General features: G+C 46.1%; 3 protein-coding genes and 1 pseudogene across 13 annotated transcripts in view; 2 read left to right on the top strand and 2 right to left on the bottom strand.

Moving 5' to 3' along the window:
* PRMT7 (protein arginine methyltransferase 7) overlaps positions 1-15,988 on the bottom strand; it is a 58,505-nt gene extending 42,517 nt beyond the window's left edge. For 2 of the 4 annotated variants that reach the window (XM_032424184.1, XM_032424185.1), the window contains exon 1: positions 15,903-15,988. The gene's annotated coding sequence lies outside the window, so the exon portion shown is untranslated. Of the gene's footprint in view, positions 1-1,131; positions 1,201-1,694; positions 1,839-15,902 lie in introns of those variants that run through there. The other 2 variants (XM_032424186.1, XM_032424187.1) reach the window with 2 other exon arrangements.
* SLC7A6OS (solute carrier family 7 member 6 opposite strand) lies at positions 1,817-12,226 on the top strand. Of its 2 annotated transcripts, none has more exons than XM_032424197.1 (5): positions 1,817-2,066; positions 2,191-2,472; positions 8,899-9,102; positions 10,147-10,264; positions 10,713-11,392. In XM_032424197.1, exons 1-5 carry the CDS (start codon positions 1,872-1,874, stop codon positions 10,799-10,801), a joined length of 888 nt encoding a protein of 295 aa, XP_032280088.1. In that variant the 5' UTR covers positions 1,817-1,871; the 3' UTR covers positions 10,802-11,392. The 2 variants fall into 2 exon arrangements, with proteins under 2 accessions (XP_032280088.1, XP_032280087.1); XM_032424196.1 differs by lacking the exon at positions 10,713-11,392 and adding an exon at positions 11,406-12,226 and having other exon boundaries at positions 1,822-2,066.
* On the top strand, positions 4,480-5,300 carry LOC116644549 (annotated as a pseudogene).
* A 53-nt stretch (positions 15,989-16,041) lies between the features above and the next one.
* Positions 16,042-26,898, bottom strand: part of SLC7A6 (solute carrier family 7 member 6) — a 32,839-nt gene continuing 21,982 nt past the window's right edge. For 5 of the 7 annotated variants that reach the window (XM_032424188.1, XM_032424195.1, XM_032424191.1 and 2 more), the window contains 7 exons: positions 26,193-26,318; positions 24,173-24,317; positions 23,392-23,515; positions 23,086-23,189; positions 19,458-19,554; positions 16,613-17,057; positions 16,042-16,162 (listed from right to left, as the gene is read on the bottom strand). In XM_032424188.1, the coding sequence (XP_032280079.1) occupies positions 16,068-16,162; positions 16,613-17,057; positions 19,458-19,554; positions 23,086-23,189; positions 23,392-23,515; positions 24,173-24,317; positions 26,193-26,318 (1,136 nt within the window). In that variant the 3' untranslated portion in view covers positions 16,042-16,067. The remainder of the gene's footprint in view (positions 16,163-16,612; positions 17,058-19,457; positions 19,555-23,085; positions 23,190-23,391; positions 23,516-24,172; positions 24,318-26,192; positions 26,319-26,898) is intronic. The other 2 variants (XM_032424193.1, XM_032424194.1) reach the window with 2 other exon arrangements.

The following is a 26,898-nucleotide window of genomic DNA, read 5'->3' as shown; positions in this document are numbered from 1 at the left end:
AAAGAAAGAAAGAAAGAAAGAAAGAAAGAAAGAAAGAAAGAAAGAAAAGAAAGAAAACTGTGTCCAAAAAAATGCTACAGTAGAAAGAAATGGCCACATCCGGCTGAATGTTCAGTGAAAACTTGAAAGATGGCTACGATTTAGGCAAGCATGGGAGGGAGAGGGCACTTCACCAGATTAGACTCAGTCAAGCGCAGTGAATAAACCAGTTTAGCTGAAGTAAAACTGAACAAGGAGTCAAACATGTCAGTGGGGTACATACTGTGGAGAACCCTGAAACCCTTATCCTGTGGGGTATGTGGGATCAACTCTGAAGTCATTTAAAGGTTAACAGTGTAGTATTCTAATCTATGGAATTCCCTTTGTGTCTGTGCTCTTGCTCGGGCTTTACAAAGGACTACAGTTTTTTTTCACACCGGAGAGGTTACTGGTTTCATATAAATGTAAATAAATGCTTGCAGGTGGGAACCATGTCCTGTAACCTCTCTGGGTGAGAACTACACATCTACAGAGAAATCCCCTCATTTATTATTACAACTTGTCTTCTCCCAAAAGGAGCCACACTCCAGATTCAAGAGATATTTTGACACTCCCCTCCTCATTCTCCAAAACCTGTCAACTCAAGTGATGGTTTATAAGGAGGGAATGGAAACCACCCTGCCAAGCCCCAAGTGGATTACCTGTCAGACTTCAGAGCAGGTATTTGGTTCATTCATTCAAAATTTTAGTAAAATTTACACAATGCCAAACACCGCATTTGGGACTGGAGGACTCCCATAAACAAAAAAGGGAGATCTTTGTCCTCCAACAGATTAGATTTTCATGAGGGAGAGACTAAGGATAAACAATCCCAGACTGTATGGGTGCAAGAAAGGAAATATGCAGGATGCTATTAAAAAGAGTAACAAGGCTATGGAAAGACTGAGGAAGGTGGCATTTAAGTTGAGACATGCAAGATAAGCCAGGTTAAAAGTTATGGAAGAGTAGTGCTTATGTTTCTGGAAACCTTAGCCCTACTTTTCCCCTACCCCTATTTTCCCTACGGGGGGAAAAATAATTAAGTGCATAAGCAAAAACTGACAAAAGCCTGAGTGACCGAAGCACTCTGAGCAGAGGTAAAATAGACTATACCGGTGGGCTTCTGCAAATCACACTGGGCCAAGCTGGGTTCGGAAAGATGTTTGGATTTTGTTCTACATGCACTGGGAGCCACTCAAGAGTTTTAAGCACAAAAATGTCCACGTCAGATGTACGCTTTTACAGGGCCGCTCTAGCTAACGTGTGGTGAATGGACCGGTTTCCAACTACTCAACACAGTGACTGGGAAAAGCGAGCCCATAAGCAGTTCCCTGATTCCGAGAAACGTGGCCCAGCTAGGGGTGCGATGCTTGGAGCTCCGTATGATTGCGGTTCGAGTCTCTGTCGCTGAGAGGAGGCGCCAAGTAGTATAATCCAGGTCCCCGTGGAGGTCACCGAACAGAACCGTATCCCAGTTCTCTTGCCAGACCAGGGGCTCTAAGCCGCCCCATAAGGACTCTAGAAAGGTCCTCGAGAATCCGAAACAGACGGAAACCCCGGCGGCCCAAAACGCCCACGCCAGGTCCGTCAGCCCAAGACGTTGGGCTGAGAACAGAGGACGGCTGCACTCGGGACTCTACTGCGACCCCACCTTCCCAACCCGCCCAGGGCCTCACCCGCCGCAGAAACCGCTCCGTTCACTTCCGCCGCCGCCTCCACCTGGCAGCGGCTGGCGAGAAGGGGCGGGACCTCCCAGCGCCCGCTGAGCGTGCCGGGAGCGAGGCCCGGAAGCGGAACTTGAAGGCTCTCCCGTCGCACCCCACGCGTTCCCACAGTGCTCCGCGACAGCCGCTATGGAGGCCGGCAGGACTGCAGTGCTTCGCGTGAAGCGGAAGCGCAGCGCAGAGCCTGCCGAAGCCCTTGTCCTCTCTTGTAAGCGCCTCCGGAGCGGCGGCGTCGAGTCGGCGACCCAAAAGACACCCCCCGAGGATCTGGAGAGAGGGCCAGAGAATAATGTCTTCCAATTGGTGGCCACCGTGCGCTCCCAGGTATTGGGCGGGATGGAGCCGGTGTTTGAAGGGGATCTTAGGGCACTGCCGGGACGAAATTGTATTCCTGACCCGTTGACGAACCTCCTGCTTACGCCGGCTTCCCTCCCCTACCACCTTCCAGGAGGAGCCAGTCCAGGCGCTTGTTCGAGCCGCCCTGCGCCCTTCCCGGGGCAGCCAGCAGCGTATCCGCCGCGATCTCCGCGCTTCGGCTCGGGAGATCCGGCAGGAGGGCCGCTACAGGGTGATCTCTGGCCGCCGGTCCTCGGGGATTCCCTCGGGTGGCCCAGAGTCCGAAGACGCACCGGGAAACCCGGAAGCCTCCGAGGACGCAGGTTTCCAGCTGTTCGACCTGGTCCACGAGGAAGGAGACCCAGAGGCCGTCGCCACCGCAGGCTCCTCCAAAGTGAGTACCCGCCCAGAGAGCATTGGGCTTCCCCGGACTGATAGTGCCAGGAGTCTAGGCGTTAAGTCAGCACATAGTTAAGAGGAGGTACACGGCTTCGCCTTACTGATGGATGATTTGTCAGCCCTGGTAACCTCGTTTTGCAGGTTACGTTATTCATTCAACAAGTATTTACTGAGTGGCCACTATGTGCCAGGCATTGTTCTTAGATTCTGTGGATATAGCTTTGAGGACTTAACACTCATTTTTTAAAAAAATATTTTATTTATTTACTTGACAGACAGTGAGAGAGGGAACACAAGCAGGGGGGTAGTGGGAGAGGGAGAAGCAGGCTTCCCGCCGAGCAGGGAGCCCGATGCGGGCCTCGATCCCAGGACCCTGGGATCATGATCTGAGCCGACTGAGCCTCCCAGGCGCCCCGAGGACTTAACATTCAGGTAGAGGAGAGAAACAGTAAAGAAGTGAAATTCAATGTCAGATGGTGATAGGGGCTGTGTGTAGGGGAGGTGGTGGCAGGGAAAGAGTTGTTCCATTTCAGAGAGGGTCTCAGAAAATGACATGAGAGTGAGAACTTGGAGGAGGTGAATGGCAAGGAACTGTGGATATATCAAAGACAGTTTGGTGTGTTCAAGATCACTGTGCCCGGAGCCCAGTGAACTGAGGAGCTGGAGCCCAGTGAACGGAGGAAGAATAATAAGGAATTTGGGAGAGGATGCCTGCTAGACCCTGAAGGTACTTTTAAGGACATACTGCCTTTCACCCTGAGATGGGGAATTACTGGAGGTTTTTGAGCAAGGTAAAGATAGAACAGATGGAAAAACTCATCAAAGGGAGGTTAAAGGACTGGTCTTGGGTAGCAAATCAAATTTGAGGCAGATTGAAGTGTAGAGTGCAGGTCTTCTCACATTTAATCCAGTGTTCTTTCCGTTGTTACATTTACTAAATTTGTTTTGTACCTCAGTTCCAAAAAACAAACTCTACTACATGTATTAAGACTATAGAAATAGGGGCGCCTGGGTGGCTCAGTCGTTAAGCGTCTGCCTTCGGCTCAGGTCATGATCCCAGGGTCCTGGGATCGAGCCCCACATCGGGCTCCCTGCTCAGCGGGAAGCCTGCTTCTCCCTCTCCCGCTCCCCCTGCTTGTGTTCCCTCTCTCGCTCGCTCTCTGTCAAATAAATAAAATCTTTAAAAAAAAGACTATAGAAATAGAAAATTCTCAAGCTAAGGTTTGCCTCCTCTTGATAAGCATTAAAAAAAAACTTCACTCTTCACTCCTTTTGATAGTTTTTGAAGTTTAAAAACTGAAATTTTAATTCAAAATTTATCAAGCAAAAAATATTTAATTGTGGTGCTAATATACTTGGGTAACAATTTGGGCATGATGACTATAGCCACTTCTTTTACCAAAACTAATTGAAGACTGATTCATAAGTTACAAGTCAAATATCTTTTAAAAGTAAACCAGTGTTGAGTGGAATCAAATCTATCAAATAGCTCATTCAGTTTTATAACAAAAACTAGTATATAAACTGATGAAGGATGTGAACACAGATCTTTCTCAACAATGCAATACAAACTGTAAATACATGAAAAAGTGTTTGCTCATTGGGGCACCTGGGTGGCTTAGTCGGTTAAGTGGCTGCCTTAGGCTCAGGTCATGATCCTAGGGTCCTGGGATCAAGCCCTGCATCAGGGAGCCTGCTTCTCCCTCTCCCTCTCCCTCTGCCCGTCCTCCCTGCTTGTTTTCTCTCTCTTTCTCTTTCAAATAAATAAATAAAATATTTTTTTTAAAAAGTGTTTGCACGGGGCGCCTGGGTGGCTCAGTCGTTAAGCGTCTGCCTTCGGCTCAGGTCATGATCCCAAGCTCCTGGGATCGAGCCCCGCATCGGGCTCCCTGCTCCTCGGGAAGCCTGCTTCTCCCTCTCCCACTCCCCCTGCCTGTGTTCCCTCTCTTGCTGTGTCTCTCTCTGTCAAATAAATAAAATCTTTAAAAAAAAAAGTTTTTGCACATGAAAGAGTGGGACATCTGGCTTGCCAGCAGTCACCTTCATTTGTCATGCAACGGAAGAGCGATTTAAAAATGGGTAGTGTTGAGAAGGGCAAGAAGATTTTTGTTCAGAAGTGTGCCCAGTGCTATACTGTCGAAAAGAGAGGCAAGGCAAGCATAAGACTGGGCCAAATCTCTATGGTCTATTTGAGGGAAAGACAAGTCGCGCCCCTGGATTTTCTTAAAAGGATGCCAACAAGAGGTATCCGGGCATCTGGGTGGCTCAGTCGGTTGAGCGTCTGACTTCAGCTCAGGTCATGATCTTGGGGTCAGAGGATCCAGCTCTGCATTGGGCATGCTCAGCAGGGAGTCTGCTTGTCCTTCTGCCCCTCCCCCCCTTGTGCAAGCTCTCTTGCTCTCAAATAAATAAGTATAATAAATAGAACAAAGGCATCACCTGGGGAGAGGAGACACTGATGGAGTATTTGGATAACCCCAAGAAGTACATCCCTGGAACAAAAATTATCTTCGTGACATTAAGACAGGAGAAAAGGCAGACTCGATAGCTTATCTCAAAAAAGCTAAGGAGTAATAATTGGCCACCACTTTATTACAAAACAAAAATGTCTCATGTCTTTTTATGTGTACCATATTTAAACTGATATCATACACCAGAATTCAGATTATGAATGGCTGATAGAGTATTTCTTTTGGACAGTCCTGATTTAAATAAGATTGGCTTGTGGTTAAATGAATAGGATCAGCTTTTTGAACTTTGATAGTAATTCTGGTTCAGCAAGTGCTGTCTTTGTTTTCTCCTTACAGAGATTTGATTATAATTGATTAGTAATGGTCAGCTTTTTTAAAAAATTTTATTTATTTATTTACTTTTTAAGATTTTATTTATTTATTTATCTGAGAGAGAGAATGAGAGATAGAGCATGAGAGAGGGGAGGGTCAGAGGAAGAAGCAGACCCCCCGCTGAGCAGGGAGCCCGATGCGGGACTCGATCCTGGGACTCCAGGATCATGACCTGAGCCAAAGGCAGTCGCTTAACCAACTGAGCCACCCAGGTGCCCTTTAATTTTATTTTTAAGTAATCTATACACCGAACATGGGGCTCAAACCCACAACCCAGAGATCAAGAGTCATATACTCCACTAACTGAGCCAGCCAGGCGCCCCAGTAATGTTCAGCTTTTCACGGAGTCGGTAAATGCCATCTCTAAACCTATAAATTGATTTTATATTTAGACTGATATAACTGGTTATATTAATATATATGTAAATACTGAGGAAATCCCTTCACTGTCTCAGAACAGCAAGACTCAGCTGTGTTTCAAGTTGTGTTTGTTAGCCTGTTAAAGGCAAGGGCTGAAGATAAGCTGGCAGTGTCCACTTTATCTTTTTGGTCTTAACTATGCCAAATCGGTTAAAATTCCCTGCATCTAAAATGTTGCCTTTTGCCTAATGAAAGGTATTTTAGTGTGGTTTATGTATAATACTAAATTAAAAATACTTAACACTTCTCACATTTTATAGATGATCTATAAGGTCAGATGCTTTTAAAACTCACTGTGACAGGATATAGTAGCACACTTTGCTTGTGGATTCTTTACTAAGCCAGACTACATTCTTGTCTTTTTTTTTTTTCCAGAATTGTCTTTTATTTTTTATTTTATTATTTTTTTTAAAAAAAGATTATTTATTTATTTATTTGACAGAGAGAGACACAGTGAGAGAGGGAATACAAGCAGGGGGAGTGGGAGAGGGAGAAGCAGGCTTCCCGCGGAGCAGGGAGCCCGATGCGGGGCTCGATCCCAGGACCCCGGGATCATGACCTGAGCCAAAGGCAGACGCTCAACCAAATGAGCCACCCAGGCGCCCCCAGAATTGTCTTTTAAACAGCTATTCAAAAACAACTGTAGAATTAATCACAGATTTTAAAACATGTTTGCCCTCAGTAATTATTTTTAAAAAAATGGATTTAAGCTGAAAGCAAATTTGGGGTTCTATGCATACTAGACTATCAGGGGAAAGGTTGTTGATAGCGCTGCTGGCAAGGCCATGATTAAAATGGTACATAAATGTAGTGCTTAAAATTGATGCAAGGCTTTTGGAAAACAGCATGGCTTTACATATCAGGAATCCTAAAAATAGCTTGGGGCCTATTTTAAAACTACTTAAATTTATTTTTATTGTTTGGATTCCAAAGCCATCCAAACATCTAAAGAAATTTTAAAATAGTGACAGCATTTTTGCCACATTATATTTCTCATTAATTTTTTTTTAATTTAAATTTAATTAATATATAATGTATTACTTGTTTCAGGGGTACAGGTCTGTGACTCACCAGTCCTGTATAATAGCCAGTGCTCATTACAACACATACTCTCCCCAATATCCATCACCCAGTACATTTCTCATTAATTTGATGCCATTTATTTTTTTTTTTTTAAAGATTTTATTTATTTATTTGAGAGAGAATGAGAGAGAGCACGAGAGGGGGGAGGGTCAGAGGGAGAAGCAGACTCCCTGCCGAGCAGGGAGCCCAATGCGGGACTCGATCCCGGGACTCCAGGATCATGACCTGAGCCGAAGGCAGTCGCTTAACCAACTGAGCCACCCAGGTGCCCAGACGCCATTTAAATTTTAAGCAGATAAAGTACTATTTTACAAGAAATCTTAAGTGAGAAAAGTTCCTTTTATTTTATCTAGTGATCTTACCCCCAGGATTTATCCTAGAGAAATAATGCAGCAGAAGCAAATAGCTATGGGTGTGCCTGGGTGGCTCAGTTCGTTAAGCAGCTGCCTTCGGCTAAAGTCATGATCCCAAGGTCCTGGGATCAAGTCCCACATTGGGCTCCCTGCTCAGCAGAGAGTCTGCTTCTCTGCTTCCTCTGCCTGCCACTCCCCCTTGCTTGTGCGCGCTCTCTCTTTCCTCTCTCTCTGTCAAATAAATAAATAAAATCTTTAAAAATATGTATTTAGGGCACCTGGGTGGCTCAGTTGGTTAAGCGACTGCCTTCGGCTCAGGTCATGATCCTGGAGTCCCTGGATCGAGTCCCGCATCGGGCTCCCTGCTCGGCAGGGAGTCTGCTTCTCCCTCTGACCCTCCCCCCTTCTCATGTGCTCTCTCTCATTCTCTCTCTCTCAAATAAATAAATAAAATCTTTAATAAATAAATAAATAAATAAAAATATGTATTTAAAAAAAAGTAGGACATCATTGGGTGCCTGGGTGTCTCAGTTGAGTGTCCAACTCTTGGTTTTGGCTTAGGTCATGATCTCGGGGTTGTGGGATCAAGTGCCCCCCACTTGGGCTCCATGCTTGGAGGGGAGTCTGCTTGAGATTCTGTTCTTCTCCCTCTACCCCTCCCCTGCTCACGCATGCACTTGCTGGCTCTCAAATACATTTTTTTTTTTTTAAGATTTTATTTATTTATTAGAGAGAGAGGGAGAAAACACAAGCAGGGGAAGCAGCAGAGGGAGTGGGAGAAGCATGCTCCCTGAGCAAGGATCCCAGGACCCTGGGATCATGACCTGAGCCGAAGGCAGCCTCCTAACTGGCTGAGCCACCCAGGTGCCCCTCAAATAAATCTTTTCTTTTTTTTTTTTAAGATTTTATTTATTTGTTTGACAGAGAGAGACACAGCGAGAGAAGGAACACAAGCAGGGGGAGTAGGAGAGGGAGAATCAGGCCTCCCACTGAGCAGGAAGCCCGATGCGGGGCTCAATCCCAGGACCCTGGGATCATGACCCGAGCCGAGGGCAGACAAATAAATCTTTTAAAAAAGAAAAGGGACATCATTGTGGGCAACCCAGGTGGTGGTAGTCATCAGAGTCCAGGAATCACTTTTAGATCCCTATAGGAGGTCACACAAAATGCAGAGACATTTGGGGATCAGCCCAAGAAGTGCTGCTGTGGGCCTGCAGATCCCTAAGGGGAGATCTTCTCAGGCCAGTCTTTCCATGTACTCTCTTATGTTGGTCAAGCACAAAAGAGCAGAAAACTATCTTAAGTCTGTCTCAAAAGAAAAACTACATAATTATTTTAGAAATAGTTAATTTTTTAATTTCATAGTTAATAGACCAGTAGGACATGGGGATAAGAATCTTGAATCTAGGGGTGCCTGGGTGGCTGAGTCACTAAGCGTCTGCCTTCAGCTCAGGTCATGATCCCAGGGTCCTGGGATCGAGCCCCGCATCGGGCTCCCTGCTCAGAGGGAAGCCTGCTTCTTCCTCTCCCACTCCCCCTGCTTGTGTTCCCTCGCTCGCTGTCTCTGTCTGTCAAATAAATAAATAAAATGTTAAAAAAAAAAGAATCTTGAATCTAATGTAGGCAACTATAGAGATTTCCTTCACTCAAATCTTAAATTTCTCCTTTTGGAACATCCATGTTTTGGATCATACATGTTATCATCTCTTGATTTCTTTACAGACATCTGACCCGGATGTGATCCTCTGCAATTCTGTAGAGTTGATCCGTGAACGGCTGACTCTATCTGAGGATGGACCAAGAATCGGGCACCAGGAGGAGCAGAAGGATGACTATGTGTATGACATATACTACTTGGAGATGGCCACTCCAGGATGGATTGAGAACATCCTCTCTGTGCAGCCCTATTGCCAGGAGTGGGAGCTGGTAAGGGGACCCATTAGGATGAGAAGGGTATGAGGTAGCCTAAGCAGTTCTCTAGTCTGGGTGCTTTGCTTCCCTGTGTTCCACATTGCCTCCAATGGGTTCAAGATTGTTTTTAGCTCTTCTTGTCCTTGTTTAAATGGAAAAATTTATTCTAAATGCCTTCTAGGAACCTGGGTTTAGTGCAGGGAATTTTGGGAATGACAGGTACACTGAATTTTTGCTCTTAATAGATCTTTTACAAGGTTTGCAACATCATTTTTATCATTTATTAACACCTACTTTCAGGGGAAAACATATGGGGGCTTATAATAAAGACAAAATAAACCAGAAATTCTTAACATGAATAGGAATAAAAGCTTATTTTTTTTTAAACTGGATCTTAAAAGGGGGGAGACCTTGGATTAAGAAAGCTAACATCCTGACATTTTTTTTTTTTAAAGCAATCTCTACACCCAATGTGGGGCTTGAACTCATAACCCTGAGATCAAGAGTTGCAGCTCTATTGACTGAGCCAGCAAAGCACCCCTTGACATCATTATTTTTAAAACAAATTCTAAAGTGAGGAGCGGCACCTTATCCCATACCTGCATTGCAACCATAGTCTCACAGTCAGGCACCCACCTTGGATCATTGCATAGCCCCTCTCCCTGCGCCCCTCACACTTAGATTTTTGGTTCTGGTTTTTGGCATTACCCATAATCCATATAATCTCTCTCCCACCTGGCTGTCCTTCAAAAGTTTAAAGATCAGTGCCAACACTTACTCAGAGGTCTCTCTCCTCCCCACCCTGGTGTGTTCATCCTATCCCACCAGGAATGTGATGGCTGGAGCTAGACTCTGAGTGAGAAGTAGGGCTGCTGTCTCTACCTTGTAGCCCAAGGTTACTACAGCCCCTTGTGCAGCATACTCAGACCAGCTCCTAGGCTGCCTCTTTTCCACACAGTGCTCTTAAGTGATTGTTCCAAGTTGGTCTGCTAATAGCTTCCCCCACAGCACAACCTTAGAGGTTTTGACTTATACTCATGTTTGTGTTGAGATGTGCAGGTGAATGATGACCAGCAACCAGAAGATATTTATGAAGATGATGATGATGAGAACAGTGAGAATAACTGGCGCAATGAGTATCCAGAGGAGGAGAACACTGATGGAGATGAGTCCAGAGGTACATGGGTGGCAGCCTTGGATGGGAAGGGACTAGTGGGATCCAAGACTGAGGTGTGAGCATGGTTAACAAGTACATCTTAACTGGCTTTCCTTCTCTGCCATTGAACTCCCAACAGCTCAACCACAAGCTATTAGAGCTATAGGAGCCCCAAGAACTAGTGTTTCTGGGGGAAGCCTAGGTTCAAATCCTTAGTTCTTTTTTTTTTTAAAGAGTATTTTTTTTTTTTAAGATTTTATTTATTTATTTGATAGATAGAGATAGCGAGAGCAGGAACACAAGCAGGGGGAGTGGGAGAGGGAGAAGCAGGCCTCCCGCTGAGCAGGGAGCCCGATGCAGGGCTCGATCCCAGGACCTGGGATCATGACCTGAGCCGAAGGCAGACGCTTAACGACTGAGCCACCCAGGCGCCCCTCAAATCCTTAGTTCTGTCATTTCTTATCTGTAGGTCTTGGGGAAGTTACTTCACCTCATGGAGCCTCATCCTCTCTCCAGAAAACAGGAGAATATTGCACTAACTTCAGTGGTTGGGATTAAGAGAAACATCTTAGCTCAGTGTCTCTTCTCCTGCTTCAGTCAAGAAGGTATTGAAGAGGTTTGCCAGTTGGAGCAGGGCTAGGATTTTGACAGATCAGTTATCTAACTTCTCAAGAAGTTGCTTTGTTTACAATGTTTTGAGAAAGATGCAACACAGACATGGTACCTGGGGGAAAGAGGAAGGAAAGATACTCTGGTGACACAGATCCTTCAGGGATTATGTTCTTTGTGCCAACAAAAAGAATTTCTCAGTGTCTGTTAATGGAGGGACAATTAATTAAACTGACTATTCTATTGGGGAAGTACTGATATGTTAAAAGGATAGGGGCAGACGTGAAATTATGTTTACAGTATGACTACAACTATAATAACAAAAAGAAATCCTATACTTAGGGGAGAAATGAAAAAATACTCCCAGTGTTGTTGAGGGATTTGGTTTAGGTAGTACAAACAGGCTTCCTTTTTTTTTTCCCCCTAAATTCTCTTTACTGAGCAAGTATTGTAGAAGGGAGAACAACAACAACAAAAAACAGACCTTCCTGAGATGGGAAACGATTATCATGGTCACTTAGAAACTCAGAGCCCATTCCTGTTATCATTCTAGGCTCTGATGAATACAACAGCCTCAGCGAAGAGGAAAGAGGCAACGGCCCACCACAGATGTGGAGCAAATACCCTTTGGATGTGCAGAAGGAGTTTGGCTATGACAGCCCCCATGACCTGGATTCAGACTGATGATCCTGTGATATCTATGAAGTTCAGTCATGTGCCCCGAGGGCTCTGACTGCAGCTTCAGCCATCCTGGTAACATCCCTGGGTTTTTTAGCTTAACACGAAAGGAAAAAGCATGTCCAGCAGCACCATCCTACTAGTGAAAACGTATGCTAAAGGACTGTGTCTTTTTCAGTAACAGTAGGGCCCCTTTGCCTCAATCAAAAGTGACTCTACAGTCTGGGGGAAAAAATGCCATAAAAGTGAAGCTTCCTGGCCTGGGGATTTTCCCATTCTCCTGTGCTAAAGCCAGTAAGTGGAAGAGAAACTTCTGTTTCCTTAGCACTAAGCTTTAGCTTTCCCATACCACCAGGCCACTGCCTCCACTAAAAGCCTGTTTCTTTCGATAGACAGAATCTAGAAGGGCTACACTGGGTCCCTTATAGCAACACCGACGGGATAGTGGTGGCTGTTAGAGAGGGAAGTAGAATCTGCCTGAGCTCTGAGAGGTTTTAAGTTAATAGCTGTCTCCACCGCCCTGCCTCCTGACTCTGATAATGGTTGTAAAGACTGCTGTCTTCCTTTGTTCCAGGGAGAACAGGATGTATGAATGTGATACTCTGTGTTTAGTAAAAATTAAAGAGAGCAAGAAAATTCCTTGAAAACTTTCTTCTTCTTTTTTTTTTAAGATTTATTGAGAGAACACGAGCAGGAGGAAGGGGCAGAGGGAGAGGGAGAGAACGATCCTCAAGCAGACTCTGCATGGAGCACAAAGCCCAATGGGGGGAGGGGGAATTCCAGGACCCCAAAACCATGACCTGAGCCGAAATCAAGAGTCGGCCACCTAACTGACTGAGCCACCCAGGTGCCCCTACTTAAAAACCTTTTAAATCTGAGTATCTATCTTTTTTTTTTTTTTTAATTTATTAGGAGAAGCAGGCTCCCCACTGACCAGGGAGCCTGACACAGGGCTCAATCCCAGGACCCTGGGATCGTGACCTGAGCTGAAAGCAGACACTTAACTGACTGAGCCACCCAGGTGCCCAGATCGCAATGTCTTTTTTTTTTTTTTAAGATTTTATTTATTTGAGAGAGAGAGAGAGAGAGCATGAGAGGGGGGAGGGTCAAAAGGAGAAGCAGGCTCCCTGCTCAGCAGGGAGCCCAATGTGGGACCCAGTGCCGGCACTCCAGGATCATGATCTGAGCCCAAGGCAGTTGCTTAACCAACTGAACCATCCAGGCATCCCCAGATCTCAATGTCTATACATATGTTTTCCCACTGTACACACTCTCTCCCATCCCTACCCTCCACGAAAGATGGGGGGAGGGGGTTAGTGAGACAGAAGTTTCAGGATTGACCTTAGACACTTAAGGACTTCGGGCAAGTGAGGAAAAGGAAAACATAAACGTAGCTTTCCAATGAGAAAGGTCAGCTATTCACAGCACTCACCAAAAACAGTGACCAATTCTGTTACCAAAACTTAGATTCCTTGTAAGGAAACCCTGACCCTACTTTTTTCCATACCACAAATGTCTTAACTCTGAGTTGGCATTTATTCTTCTAATGTAACATTGTCCTACAGAACTTTGTGCAAAGATGGATATGTTTAGTAGTAGCCACTAGCCACATGTGGCTCAGCTCTAGAAATATGATTAGTGCGCCTGAGGAATCAAATTTTTTACTTTATTTTAATTAGCTACCTGTGGCTAGTAGTTACTATACTGGACAGCACAGGTCTAGGAAAACAATACACAAAATCACAGAATCTTTGGTTCAAAATGTGCCTTCTTGGCATGTGGCACAGACTCACTATCAGTACACAGGGATAGGTGGTCTTCCCACATCTTTCAAGATTTCATATCTTTTTTTCCATCCTGCCTCCACCCATTCTTTCTTTCTGTATTCATTTTGTAGGTCTTCACCTACATTAGTTCCTATCCACATGTTAAACCTGCCTAAGTGGTTAAATTCTGTATGTTCACATCCTCAGGCTCTTGCAGTTAGAAAACCAACAAAACTATCCTAGCTATCCACAAAGGTACAATTCAGAGTTGCAACAGGCAGCAATTTATATGTCTAATACTAGTCACCTTAGTCTTCTGTAGGCATAGAAACAAAGGATTAAAAACCACTCCATGCCATTATAATGTGCTCACTGCTGTTCATGTACTCGTTAAAGTTTGCCAACATTAAAGGGCTGACAACCTCACATACTGTACCTACTGCAAAAGGGATTAGCACACCAGGAGAAGGATTGAAGGAGACGAACAACAAAGACCTTGCAGAAATTTAATTCCACCATGAAGCTTGAGTGCTGTAGGGAGTCTCTGGCTTCCCTCCCACAGAAGGGTTCCTGGGTGAAGTCTGTATCCAGCACAGAGGGGAAGAATGTGGTTGCCATCCAGTAATGAGAGGAGGATGACAGGGCTCACTAAGCTTGTCCTGGGGCACTTAGGGTGTGAGGCCCGTGCTTCTCCCAGGAGCCACTGGGGGGCAGCAAGTTCCTGGGATTAGCTGGTCATTTACTTCAATGGAGAAAGCTGAAACCTGGGTCAGGGATCCTTAAGACAAGCACACTCTGCTTAAAGGATTAGCTCCAGAGGATCCCTGGGATAGGTGCCATCTTGGCTCAGACAGGAGTCATGTTTACATACTCCAGGCAAGTCAGAGACTCCCTATTGCCAGGAAGGAATTTGCTGTGCAAATCCCCAACCCGTGACAGTAGGAATGTCCCCTCATTTTCTCACCCATGCATGCCCTGAACCGAAGGCAGCTGTGATCATGCTCCCCTAAATTGTCTTTATTGAACAGGTATGGCCAAGGTTACTCCCCTGGCCATTTGATGGAAAACAATGTTCAGAAAGGGAGATTTCCTCATAGTTCTTATCTTTACCATTCATTGACCAGTTCTAAAACGAAAGGATAAGAAGTCCAGGCATGGGGTTAGCCAAATTAGCAGGTTCCTCTGGACCCAGGATGACAGTAGGGAGTCTCTGGATTCCCTCCCACAGAAGGGTTCCTGGGTGAAGTCTGGACAGTTGTACAGTCCACTGCAACCATGGCTGCCCACGAGGGAACATCCATTAGGCCTGACCTGGATGCTAAAGCACACCTGAGCACCAGAATTAGTTACTTCCAATCATGCAGTCTGCTGAGAAGCCAGATTGAGGTTGAAGCAGCTTTGTCCCCCAAAGTCTTCTCTGACCTCCAAAGGGAGAAATAGAAGTCCACACAAGTACCAAGCTCTTCCTGAGACTGCAGGCCCACCAGACCTCCAGCAAAGGGAGGCAGACAGGACAGGAATGCACTATCCTGATGATCCACACCAAGACAGTTCAGAGTGTAAACAAAGCCCAGTGTCAGGGACAGAAGAGGAGGATGCAGTCTGGTGTGAGGTTTTCGGAAAAGGGAAATGACCACTTCTAGCACCAAGGTGGGCTTGGCGGGGTCTGCACAGCAGTTCCTCACACCAGCCCTGACAGAAACAAGCTATTTGGTGGCTTGAGTCCATGAGATGTTCTCTAAGCCATTGAACGGCTGAGAGAATCCAGGTAATCCACTTGAATTCTAAAACAGTTTATGTCCTCCTAAAGTTCATACCAGAAACCAGAGATTTACCTTCTATCATCTAGAATAAGGACCTGAGGTCTCAAGTAAAATAAGGGATTATCTTTCAGAATAGCAGTATTATCAGACTTCTGACTCATGAATTTGTTGATTCGTCTTTGCTGATTTGAGCCAGGTGCTTATAATCTGTGACCTACTAACTAAAGTGTAACCAATACATAAGTAAAAAAAAAAATCTTTAAAGTCTGCAGCTAAGACTCAACAGAAGATTGTGCGTAAAACCAAGCAAAAAAAATCTGTGATCAGAGGCTGACCCAGGCCACCACGAGACACCTCTAAGGGCAGAGGGACTCGGTTGGGGGTACTTTGAGTTTTTAAACACAATCAGCTTATTGTATCCTGTAGATGAATGAACACCAGTGCTCTGCTAGAATTGGTGTACTGGATTAAGTATCAATAAATAATGAAATACAACTGTCTTCCCAGGGAAAGATTTTGAGTCAGAGGAAGAAATGGTAGCATTTCAGGCCTCTAGAGTCAGTGCTTGGACCTGATCAGAGGGAACCTTCCCATAAAGCAGCCCCTTTGTAGAGGCTCCTGATGCAAACCTCAAATAACAAATTCAGAACCACCAGCCACATCTATTAACCTAGCACTCCCTCTTCCCCCATTGCAGTTCGCCAAGTGTTTGGTAAGCTGTACCTACTCACCAGGAATAAAACTAAACATCTATTCCCCTGACCAAGCCCTCCCCACCACCACCCTCATAAAGTTCCCACCTTCAGGCTTGCCTCAGACCCTGAGTCTTCTCCCGTAGCTTACCAATGAGAGTGACCACCAGAGCAGGCCATCAGCTCTGAGCCCCCCTTATACAATGTGGGCCACCAAACTCCTTTAGAACAAGAGGGGTGGGCCTGCAGTCTTGTCATCTGGACTTTGGTGGCTGTGGTTGGCCTTCCAGGCCTCAAGGGACATCACCTCTGGCCTCTAGTCCGTTTTCCTCTCAACTTTTTTTTCTTCAGTTACATCAAGCTCAGTCAGGACACAAAAGCAAAGCTGCTGGGTGACTTTGGTGACAGCAGCTAAATGAAAATAGAGAACAGAATTCAGCAAGCTGACAGCTACAACCTCAATATGAACACCCCAAAGTTGATTAAAGCAGATCTGTGGCTCCTTCCCACCTGTCCCCTGGGTGTCCTGCACCAGGCTTTGCCTCTTACCACCAGCAAGCATCACTGTCCTTCATTCACCAGAAAGTAATGCATGACTCCTCGTCTTCCCACATGGATTGCACTTTTAAAAGCGAGTGTTTTAACCCAAAAATAGGACTCTAAAGTTAGAACTAAAGTGCTCATGTCAAGATCAAAAGGGAAGAAGTCATGTGGAGCAACCAGGTCTCATGGTCTAGCACATCACTAGTATAGGGGAAGCTGTTAGCTACCACTCCCACCTCTGCGTGCACCTGTGTGCACGCGCGCGTGCGCGCACACACACACACACACACACAGTGAATAACGGGCAAAAAAGCTCACCCAGGACATTTCGAATAAGGACTGGCCTCTGGGACTCGGGCAAGTAAACACCCACGAAGTAGACAGGAATCCCAGAGAGGGCAATCCCGATGCCAATGAGGGAATTGATGGTGTCACCGTATAGAGGCACAATCACCAGGAACAAGGAGCATATGCAGAACACGATGGGAAAAAACAGGCTCAGCTGAAATGAAGGGAGGTGAGATATTAGGTAAAGTGCTATGGGGGAACAGGGTTTAGAGAAGTCACCGTGGGGAGATGGCCCATCCCTCCTAGTCTGTCCAGAGTCACTGACCTTGAGAGGCCGGGGTCGCTCAGGCTCCTTCCAGCGAAGATAGAGCTGTCCAGCAACAGACAGGCCCACAAAGAACCAATAGCTGAAACTGAAGTAGTTGATGAGCAGGAAAACATCTTCCACAGTGAGGTAGATGAGTGTCATGGTACACTGGAAGGGGACGGGATGGAAGGAGCAGTGGGCATTGTTACCACCGGGCCACCACAGGAGACTCCAACCACCCAGCAATCAGCACCAGATCTGCCGCTCACCACTGATTTAGCTTACCAGGTTACCTCCAGTTCTTTCCATTGATCCCTTGGGATCAGATAGGTCTAATCTCTGTATTAACCTTCAAGGTGGCATCTCTCCCTCTTCTGTTGGGGGCCCTTCCCACACACAATGCCTCCCTTTTTGCAAGCACTTTAATAACAAGCCAGACTCCCTTCCCTTTTTTTTTTTTTTTTTTTTTAAAATTTTTTTTATTTGACAGAGACAGCGAGAGCAGGAACACAAGCAGGGGGAGTGGGAGAGGGAGAAGCAGGCTTCCTGCCGAGCAGGGAGCCCGATGTGGGACTCGATCCCGGGACCCCGGGATCATGACCTGAGCCAAAGGCAGACGCCTAACGACTGAGCTACCCAGGCGCCCTCCCTTCCCCTTCTGATGGCAGAGTGAGGCCCTCCTCACTTTGATGCACCAACCTCAATATGAATCACTTTCCCCTCTGGATACCATTACTCCTGAGTCTCAACTACCTGGCATACAAACTGAGTAAATGCCTCCAGAACCATCTCACTGTCCTGGGGTCTTAGAAATGCAGATTGACAAAATGGATCTATACCCCTGATAAGAGAGGTATGACAGAATTTGCCCTCTAGAACAAAAGAGTCCTAGAAGACAGAAGTCAGGGACTAGAGTCCTGTGACATGGTCAGATTTACTTAAACTTCAAGAATATGGAGTTCCCCCACCTAATCTTTTCACCCAGATTATCAACAAAGGGTTTAAAACAAAAAGGGCCCATTCTGGGGAAAGAAGGGGGACTGTATTGGGAAAAGTGGGGTAGAAGATGATTAAAAGACAAGATGTCAGATCTTCCCTAAATTTATAAATTCAATGCTATCCCAATCAATATACTGAGAGGATTTTTGTTATTTTGACAAAATACAAGTTCATAATGATAAACACAAATGTATAATTGCCAGGAAAATTCCAGGGGTAAGAAGAAACTAAAGTATCCTTAATCCCTCTTTAGATTGCAGAAATTCAGTATAAAGCTAAATAATGAAGCTTGATACTAATGGCGAGGAAGGGTTGAGCTGATGATAACTATTTAAGGGGTATATAATTGTACTTGGCACATATGAAGCACCATCTAATATATATAAATCTATGATATCCAGGGGCACCTGGCTGGCTCCTCAGTGGAGCATGTGACTCTTGATATCAGGGTTGTGAGTTCAAGCCCCATGTTGGGTGTAGAGATAACTTAAAAACAAAATCTTTAAAAAAATAAATCTATAAAGTCTACAATATGAAAAGAAGTCCCTAGGTAGTTGGTATACAACTGGCCTGGCTCTTCTAAATATGATTTAATTAAAGTTAAAAAAAAAAGGGGCGCCTGGGTGGCTCAGTCGTTAAGCGTCTGCCTTTGGCTCAGGTCATGATCCCAGGGTCCTGGGATCGAGCCCCGCATTGGGCTCCCTGCTCCGCGGGAAGCCTGCTTCTCCCTCTCCCACTCCCCCTGCTTGTGTTCCCTCTCTCGCTGTGTCTCTCTCTGTCAAATAAATAAATAAAATCTTTAAAAAAAAAAAAAAAAAAAAAAAAAGCAGGGGCACCTGGCTGGTTCAGTCAGTGGAACATGGGACTCTTAATAACAGGGTCATGAGTTCAAGCCCACATTGGGCGTGGAGCCTACTTTAAAAAAATTTAGGAGTGCCTGGGTGGCTTCATCAGTTAAGCATCCAACTCTTGATTTTGGCTGTCATGATCTTAGGGACGTGAGATCGAGCCCTGCATCAGGCTCTGCACTCAGTGCAGGGTCTGCTTGGGATTCTCTCTCCCACTGCCCCTCTCCCTCCCCCCTGCTCACACTCTCTAAATAAATAAATAGAAGAAATAAACAAATAAATACATGAAATCTTTCAAAAAATGAAAATAAATCTCACAAATTTATTTTTATATTCTTTTGTACAATTTGCCTTCTCTCCTATAACTGTTTTATATTTTTTAAAAATTTAAGAAAAGGGGCGCCTGGGTGGCTCAGTCGTTAAGCGTCTGCCTTCAGCTCAGGTCATGATCCCAGGGTCCTGGGATCGAGCCCCGCATCGGGCTCCCTGCTCAGCGGGAGGCCTGCTTCTCCCTCTCCCACTCCCCCTGCTTGTGTTCCCTCTCTCGCTGTGTCTCTGTCAAATAAATAAAATATTAAAAAAAAAAAAAAATTTAAGAAAAAAGAAAGTCTGAGAGGCTTGGGAAATATCTTAAGCTAGTAAGATAGACCTCCCACCCATAGTCGTCTCATAAAGTCAACAGGAGTACTACAATTCTCCACACTCCCCCAGCAGAGCTTACATTGAACAGTAAAGCAGGGATGGGTGTAAAACGCTCAATGTGGATCATGGACAGAACATCCGGGAGGTGGCCCTCACGGGAGCCCACGAAGAACAACCTAGAAAGATAAGAAGTGTGTCAGGATGATCCTTTCACTTGGCCATAGAGCCACACTCCTCACTTGACAAACTAGGCTCAGAGCTCCAGAAAAACACAGGAGGCAGTCTCTCAGGAGTATCCCATTTTCTCGATGCATGCCCAACCCCCACCCTCACCCCTCAACTTTTACCCATAGATGTCTCCAACCTCCAACCATGGGTACTTCAACGTTATCCAGGAATGCCCTACCCCTCTGTTGGCCATGGACACCCCCAAGCCCCTCAGCTATGAAACCCACCATCAACCAATGGATGCCTCACCCTGCCATCACTCACTGCCACCCCAATTCATTCCATCAGGGGTACTCCCACTCTACCACCCCACAGATTTCATACTTAACACAATGGCTTTTTAAAGAAGGGCAGCCAGCCTTCTGTTGTGCTCTCTATATATCTTCCCTGAGCTCCTGACACATGACACGCCAGGACAAGCCCGGGGCTCAGAGACAACCCAGGGTTCCTCTCTGTTCCTAAAGAGCCCTACTGTTTGAGAAACAGAGCAAGAGAGAAATGAACTGCCAGCCAGGGTAGTCAGCATCATCATGGAGCACAAAGCACTCACCAGGCTTGGGGGTGGGCTGGGGGAACAGAAAACTTCACAAGAGATGACCACATCTGGGCTGTGAAGAACTGGAGTTTGCCAGAAGGTGAGCAGATGGGTGGGAAACAGCGTAGGCAAAGGCAAAAGAGGCTTGAAGGAGTGAAAGAGGGTGGCTTCCTTTAGGTTGGTACTAGAATGCCTACAGTCCCAGGTTAGGGTGTGTGAGGAAACAGCTGGGAAGAACCTGCACATGAGGCCATGCTGTGGAGTCTGAACGAACACTGAGAGCCTGCTGTGGCTCTGAAGTAAAGGCCTGACAGGATTTGACACAGAGACTCTGGTGGCATCATGGAGGCCAACTAAAGCAGGGAGAGGCTAGGGTATAGGGAGAAGGCCAGATAAAGTAATCTGTGGGGCGCCTGGGTAGCATAGTCAGTTAAGCGTCCAACTCTTGATTTGGGCTCAGGTCATGATCTCAGGGTCATGGGATCGAGCCCTGCGTCATGCTCCATGCTCAGCGCAGAGTCTGCTTGTGACTCTCTCCCTCTGCCCCTCCCCCCACCTCCCAAATAAATAAATCAATCTAAAAAAAAAAAAGTAATCTGTGATAACTGTCCTATAAGAGAGGAGGCCTGAATGAGGGTAGACACCCTGACTGAAGAGAAAACAAGACAGATGTGACCACCTCAATCAAATTTGGTGATCCTTTGCATGTGAGTGTGTATGTATGTGTGTGTGCATGCATGTACATTTTTGAGCTGGGAGAAGAGGATGAACACCAAGGGAAAAATAAAGAGGCCAAGCAAGGAGACTCGACAGCACATAATAACACAACTAAAGACAAAGCACAAGTGGAGTGCACTGAGATACTTGTGAGCCATCCAGATGGAGCCACAGGAGTTGACGATAGCATCTGGAAAGGTCGTAGGGCAAGATGGTGGGAGTTGGCTCACACAGGTTAATAATCTGTACTGGGCAGAGAAGAAATATGGTAGAGGAGATGCTGGAAGGGGATAATGTGCAGGCACAGCAAAAGTGTCTAGTACAAAGCCAAAAACAACTACATAGGTAATAAAAGAAAAAGTGAGAAGTTAACACAGAAACAATTGTACATTACCTCCACATCACTGCAGTCCACTTATGTGCTGGTCCAGACTCTTACTCTCTGAATCCCCTATCCCCACCCCCATCCTGTCAATGCCACAACACAGCTGAGTGAGCTTAAAACGTACCTACTGTGTTAAGTATTTTAAGAAGATTGACAGAGCCATTTGGAATGTCTTGGGCATTGATAAGGGTAAGGCTATGGGAAACACCATCTTTGGGTAGGGTAACTTGTTAAGAGTCACATCCAGTGCAACCCTGGCCATACCAGGTTGAAGTAAGGGAAGATACCACGCTGTTTTCCAAGAATTTGATCTCTCTATTACTCTGGTTACCCTAGGGAGGCCCCAAGTACATGGACTGTGGTGTCAAAACCAGTAAGAAAAACAAATAGGACAGGGGCGCCTGGGTGGCTCAGTCATTAAGTGTCTGCCTTCGGCTCAGGTCATGATCCCAGGGTCATGGGATCGAGCCCCGCATCGGGCTCCCTGCTCAGCAGGAAGCCTGCTTCGCTTCTCCCTCTCCCACTCCCCTTGCTTGTGTTCCCTCTCTCGCTATGTTTCTCTCTGTCAAATAAATAAATAAAATCTTTAAAAAAAAAAAGTTCCCTTTAAAAAAATAAAAGAAAGAAAAATAAATAGGACAAAAAATTTTTTCTTTTATTAATTCATCCTCTTACCTGTTCATGTAGAAAATAGTTACTGAATGCCTATTACACTCCCAGCCCTGGGGACAGCAACATTTATACGGTGAGTGAAAGAGAAATCAGGAAAGAAGCCTTCCTCTCAAATATCAGAGTGTTACAGAGTCATAGGAATAGTTTCAGAAGCAGAGGGCGGTGAGCATCACTTGCTTCAGGGGTCCAGTAGGATAAGGACTACAAGCAGGCTAAGAAGGAGATCACAGGTACACTTAATAAGAATATTTTTTAGGGGCGCCCGGGTGGCTCAGTTGGTTAAGGGACTGCCTTCGGCTCAGGTCATGCTGGAGTCCCGGGATCGAGTCCCACATCAGGCTCCCTGCTCGGCGGGGAGTCTGCTTCTCCCTCTGACCCTCCCCCCTCATGCTCTCTCTCTCTCTCATTCTCTCTCTCTAATAAATAAATAAAATCTTTAAAAAAAAAGAATATTTTTTAGGTAGTAGAAGTCAAAGTATAATGGCTAGAAAATGAGTGGCAGTTAAAATGGAGACCATTCCCTCAAGAAGTGTGTCCAGAAAGGAAGAAGGGAGATGAGAAAAGCTGTTTTGTGACTTCACTGAGCAGAGATGAGAGAAGCTTGTGCAGAGCTGGCTCCTACTGAAATCCACCAAAGAGAAGGGCCAAGTGACAAAGCCATGTGCTAAGAAGAGGGGTAGTGCTGGGACCCTGAAACCAGGTAGCAGAGTCAGCCTGGAAAAGCAGAACTGCTCCTTTCTCTGAAACAACAGGAAGGACAAATGCTCTTATAGAGAAGTCTCTAGAAAGAGAGGAGAACAGAGCCTGCCTGTCAGCTTCGGTGGTTTCTGTGAAGTGAGGGGCAGAGTCCCCTGTACCAATACCTGGTACACGGCAAGTGATCACTAATAATCTTCTCTACTCCAAGCTATAACCTTCCTCCCCTCTACCTCTCACCCATCTGTCATCACCTCAGATGGAAGTATGAGCTTCAAGCATACAAATGTCTGCACAAAGGCCAGCTGATGCATGCACACAAGTGTATACACACACACACACACACACACACACACACACACACACCCTGTACATCTAAGAGAAAGAAGGGAAAGAAGGGCTCTTATGGGCTCACCTGGAGCCTCAGAAGATTAAATACTGCAGTCTGTTACTGGTAAAGCAGAAACACATTACCTTGATGAAGCAAAGATAGATGCATTGAGGCCCCCAAAGCAGGACAGGGCAACAGCAATGGGAATGGTCCAGCTGAACATGCCAAATGTCTGGTCAGCAAATGTCTGGGGACAGAGCACAGAAGTCCCTCAGCACAGGACAGGGTTCCATAAGCCACCTGTACCTACGCTGTCAGGACAAACACCGTCACTGCCGAGCAGCCCGCCCTCTAGCCTGGACCCATCATCTCACCCTGCAGCGCCGGCGGGGCTTAGAGAGAGACTGAGCCCTTCAGTATTATAAGATGATGAGCAAATCGGGACTCACCACAGCCACGGCATCACTGTCAAGGACATCTGAAATGCTCAGCACTGTGTAATAGGCCACATTGGTCAGGATGTAGATGAGCGTCACAATTGGCATAGAAATCCCAATGGCCAGGGGCAAATTTCTGTCAGGACAAGTAAGATAGGACTACCTAGAATCAACTCTCTTTGGAGTCAAAGTTCACCCAGGGATTTTTCTGAAATTTAACAGTTCCCTGGCTCTAAGTCTTTGAGGCAGGCTCCTCTTTCCCACATGGTCTAGGGGGATTATGAATCCCATGCTCCCTTCTGCTGAGAAACAGAGAGAAAGAGAGACTGACCCTTCTCTGTGAAAATAGCTGGGGCTCAATATTTGATCCTTGCCACAAGAGGACCAATGGGTCCCACGGAAGGAGGAGCAGTGTCCTCCAGGGACTAGAGGCCAGGCTGGGAACCTGACTGCCCAGAATAAGCTTCTGGCTCCCCAGGCTTCAGTGTCAGCACCAGAGCACAAGGTTCTAACACCTTAGCCCGAGCTGGGTCAGCTACTGCCCACTGGAGGATCTCTCCGCGAGCAAGGACCTGGGGGATCCTCCAGTGTAACCTGAGGGTGAGGAGCAAGGGGCTTTCCCACCTTCACTCATTCCCAACCTAGCCCCTAATCTCTCTGAGCTAGAGAAGGAGGAGTAGGGAGAGGAAGAAGGGATGAGAGAAAGAGAAAGGGGACGGAAGAGGGCAAGTGTGCCCACTATCAACAGGAGTTCCAGCCAAGTTGGGGAGTGAGAGTGTGATCCCACCGTTACCTTTCTGGGTTTTTGATTTCTTCTGTTACAAAATTAAGGGTGTCCCAACCTGAGTAAGAGAAGAGGGCAGAGTAGAGGGCGAGAGAGAGGTCTCCCATGTCCCAGGAGGAACCCTCAAAGGCGTCCTGAAAGTGCTCAGAGTGTCCTGTGGGGGCAAAAGCAGGCAGGGGAAGGGGTTCAGTGAAAAGGAAGAAGAAGAAGAAGGAGGGGAGAGACAGAAGGTATAAGGAGAAGAACAGGGAGAGGCAGTAAGAAAAAGGAAGCGAAGATGGGGAAAAAGAGAGGAGGGTCAAGAAAAGAAGGGAAAAGCAAGCAGGCAGAGAGAAGAAAAAAAACATAATTTAACATCAAAAGAACAACCACCAGCTCTCCCCGTACTTTATCACCCCAACCATTCCCTCAAGAAAGTGCATATTCCTCTAGCAAACTATGCAATCTCAGAAAAACAAAGGCATTCCTGGCTGCTTTCTGAAGTGATAACACCTTTTCCAGAAAAGCTCTAATGAATTTCTAAGTGACCTCACAGTAGGCCAGAGCTCTTCTTCCTATTTTTAGAAAGAACCCTGTTTCACATAAAGGAGGCATTTTTAATTAACAATTAGGCCTTCCTGTGGAACTGTCTCTTGTGGCCAAAACCACCGCACAATTTGGTCAAATAGTTTTCTCATTCTCATGAGAAAATTCTGTTGCTCTACTTGCACAGGCTGCAGTTGCATGTGGCAGGAAATCCCAGGCTATGTAAGAACTGGGGTCTTCTTATCTCTCACTAGGCCTGGGATAGGCCTGAGCCACTTCCACCCTTAGAGAGCCAGCCTAGGCACCTGTCATTCTCTTCAGAGGCCTCTGGAGACCACACACTTAAAAGCCAAGGGAGCAGCACCTGCCTGCCCAGGAGAGACCTTCTGGACACACTGGAGGTTTTTAACAAGATCCAGATTTATAAGGAAGCCTGCCATCACCCCCTGCAAAAAGTAGACCTATTCCTTCAATGTGTCGAAAAGGGCTGGGTATGCAGCAAGAGAAGGGAAAATAGAGGTTTTCATGCCCCAGGCGCGTCAGTCATCGTACATAGCAATTAAGGCATAGATCTTGATAGGAGGATAACTCAGCTACCCTCGTTGACCCCAAGATGTTCCTGAGACTCAAGGACATCGAGGTGGCTGGCTGTACTAACTTGGCACGTGGTCACAAAGGTACTGGACCAGCTGCCAAGGCACTTAAAAACAGAGCTTTCTGAACTCCAAAACCATTTTGTGTTTAATCCAATGAATCTGAGATGGGGGTCTCAGCTCTCCCTGGTAAATGTAAACATGGCTGAGTTTAGTGTCAGGCAATCTAGAGAACGACTGAGATCTCCTTGGCCAAAGATACCTCAAGACTTCCCTAAGAGCTCAGGAGACCTTGTCTATCCTCACTGCCAGTCTACTCCGGTTCAGGAATGAAAAGCTTTCTAAAGCCAACATGCAGGAAAGTCAGTGCCAACTTCATACTATTTTACTATTTTGCTGAGAGCTGACTTTGAGACCGAATGTTAAATAAAAGCAAATCCAGATGAAAAATAGAGGCTGCAAAATAACCACTCATTTCTATACTCCATCTACCCCACATACACACCTACCCACTCCTCTCAAGGACAGCCAGGTTTTCCTATTCACTGCCTGGCAGTCACAGACCAAAAACAGGGCCAAGCAGGGCTCACTCTATCCCCATCAGTTACATTTATGATCCAATTACACAAGATCCAGGTTTTAAAAACTCCTGGGCTCCCAGCTGCCTTCTTGCAATGTTCCCAGCCTCCACACAGGGAAAGCAGCCCTGAGGGAGCGACTGACTCATGTTCAGCTGGCCAAGCCAGCCTGGCCCAAGAAGCCCAGGAATAGATGTCTTGCTCTCACTGACAGTCTATAATATACACAGAAAGAGCTAATCAGTAAAGCCAAGATTCCCCATGTCCTCCTTAGGAAATCTAGGCTAACTCCCAGAGTCATCCACCCTCCTTCCCAGCCCAGGCCCATCTTACCCTGGCACAGTTTAACAAGGCCCATGACAATGATGGCAATGAGCGCTAGGACCTTGGCATAAGTGAACGTGTCCTGAACACGTGTGCCCCACTTGACATAAGCACAGTTCACAAATGTCAGCAGACCTAGAAGGAAAAACATAAAGTCACCGGCAGGCTTAAGCTGAGGGCACAGTGATCCAATCTCTTCTTATAGAGAACATTGCTTCTGCCCTATCTGCCTAAAGCAAAGGGGCCAATGGACCAATCAGAGCCCGAAGAACAGGCAATGGAGGGACATCCACCATCTGCCCATCACTGTTAACAAGTAAAGATACAAAGGCATGCCTTAACACATTCATAAATTCTGACAGCCAGAATCATTTTTTTGGAAATTGCCTCCAGGCCCAGGAATAATGGACTTCACCCACTCTTTCCCGCTCAGACTCCCAACGTTCCAAACCATCCAAGGCACAAAACATTCCCATGGCTACAAGAGAGGCCCACCAATAAATGAGGTGAATTTGAATGCAGCTGGCAAGTCATCTAGGAATTAGAGACAACGTTTTGTATGTAAGTACCTGACAATTTCACATACATCTTTTCAATTAATTCTCACAACCCCAAAATATAGACATTCCTATTCTTGTTTTATAGATGAGGAAACTGGCTGAGAGAGGCCAACCATCATTCCTCAGCTTGTAAGGACCTCTCCCAACTCCCTCTC

The sequence above is a fragment of the Phoca vitulina genome, unplaced genomic scaffold, assembly GCF_004348235.1.
Source record: "Phoca vitulina isolate PV1807 unplaced genomic scaffold, GSC_HSeal_1.0 scaffold30, whole genome shotgun sequence".
Lineage (NCBI taxonomy): Eukaryota > Metazoa > Chordata > Mammalia > Carnivora > Phocidae > Phoca > Phoca vitulina.
The sequence above is the reverse complement of the archived record's forward strand: the minus strand, read 5'-3'. Positions and strand labels throughout refer to the sequence as shown.

Excerpts from the sequence above, each read along its gene's own strand:
- SLC7A6OS (XM_032424196.1), top strand. The coding sequence starts at position 1,872 with ATGGAGGCCGGCAGGACTGCAGTGCTTCGCGTGAAGCGGAAGCGCAGC. Across the intron at positions 2,473-8,898 it reads CCACCGCAGGCTCCTCCAAA|ACATCTGACCCGGATGTGAT; the intron begins GTGAGTACCCGC and ends ATTTCTTTACAG. Across the intron at positions 9,103-10,146 it reads ATTGCCAGGAGTGGGAGCTG|GTGAATGATGACCAGCAACC; the intron begins GTAAGGGGACCC and ends TGAGATGTGCAG.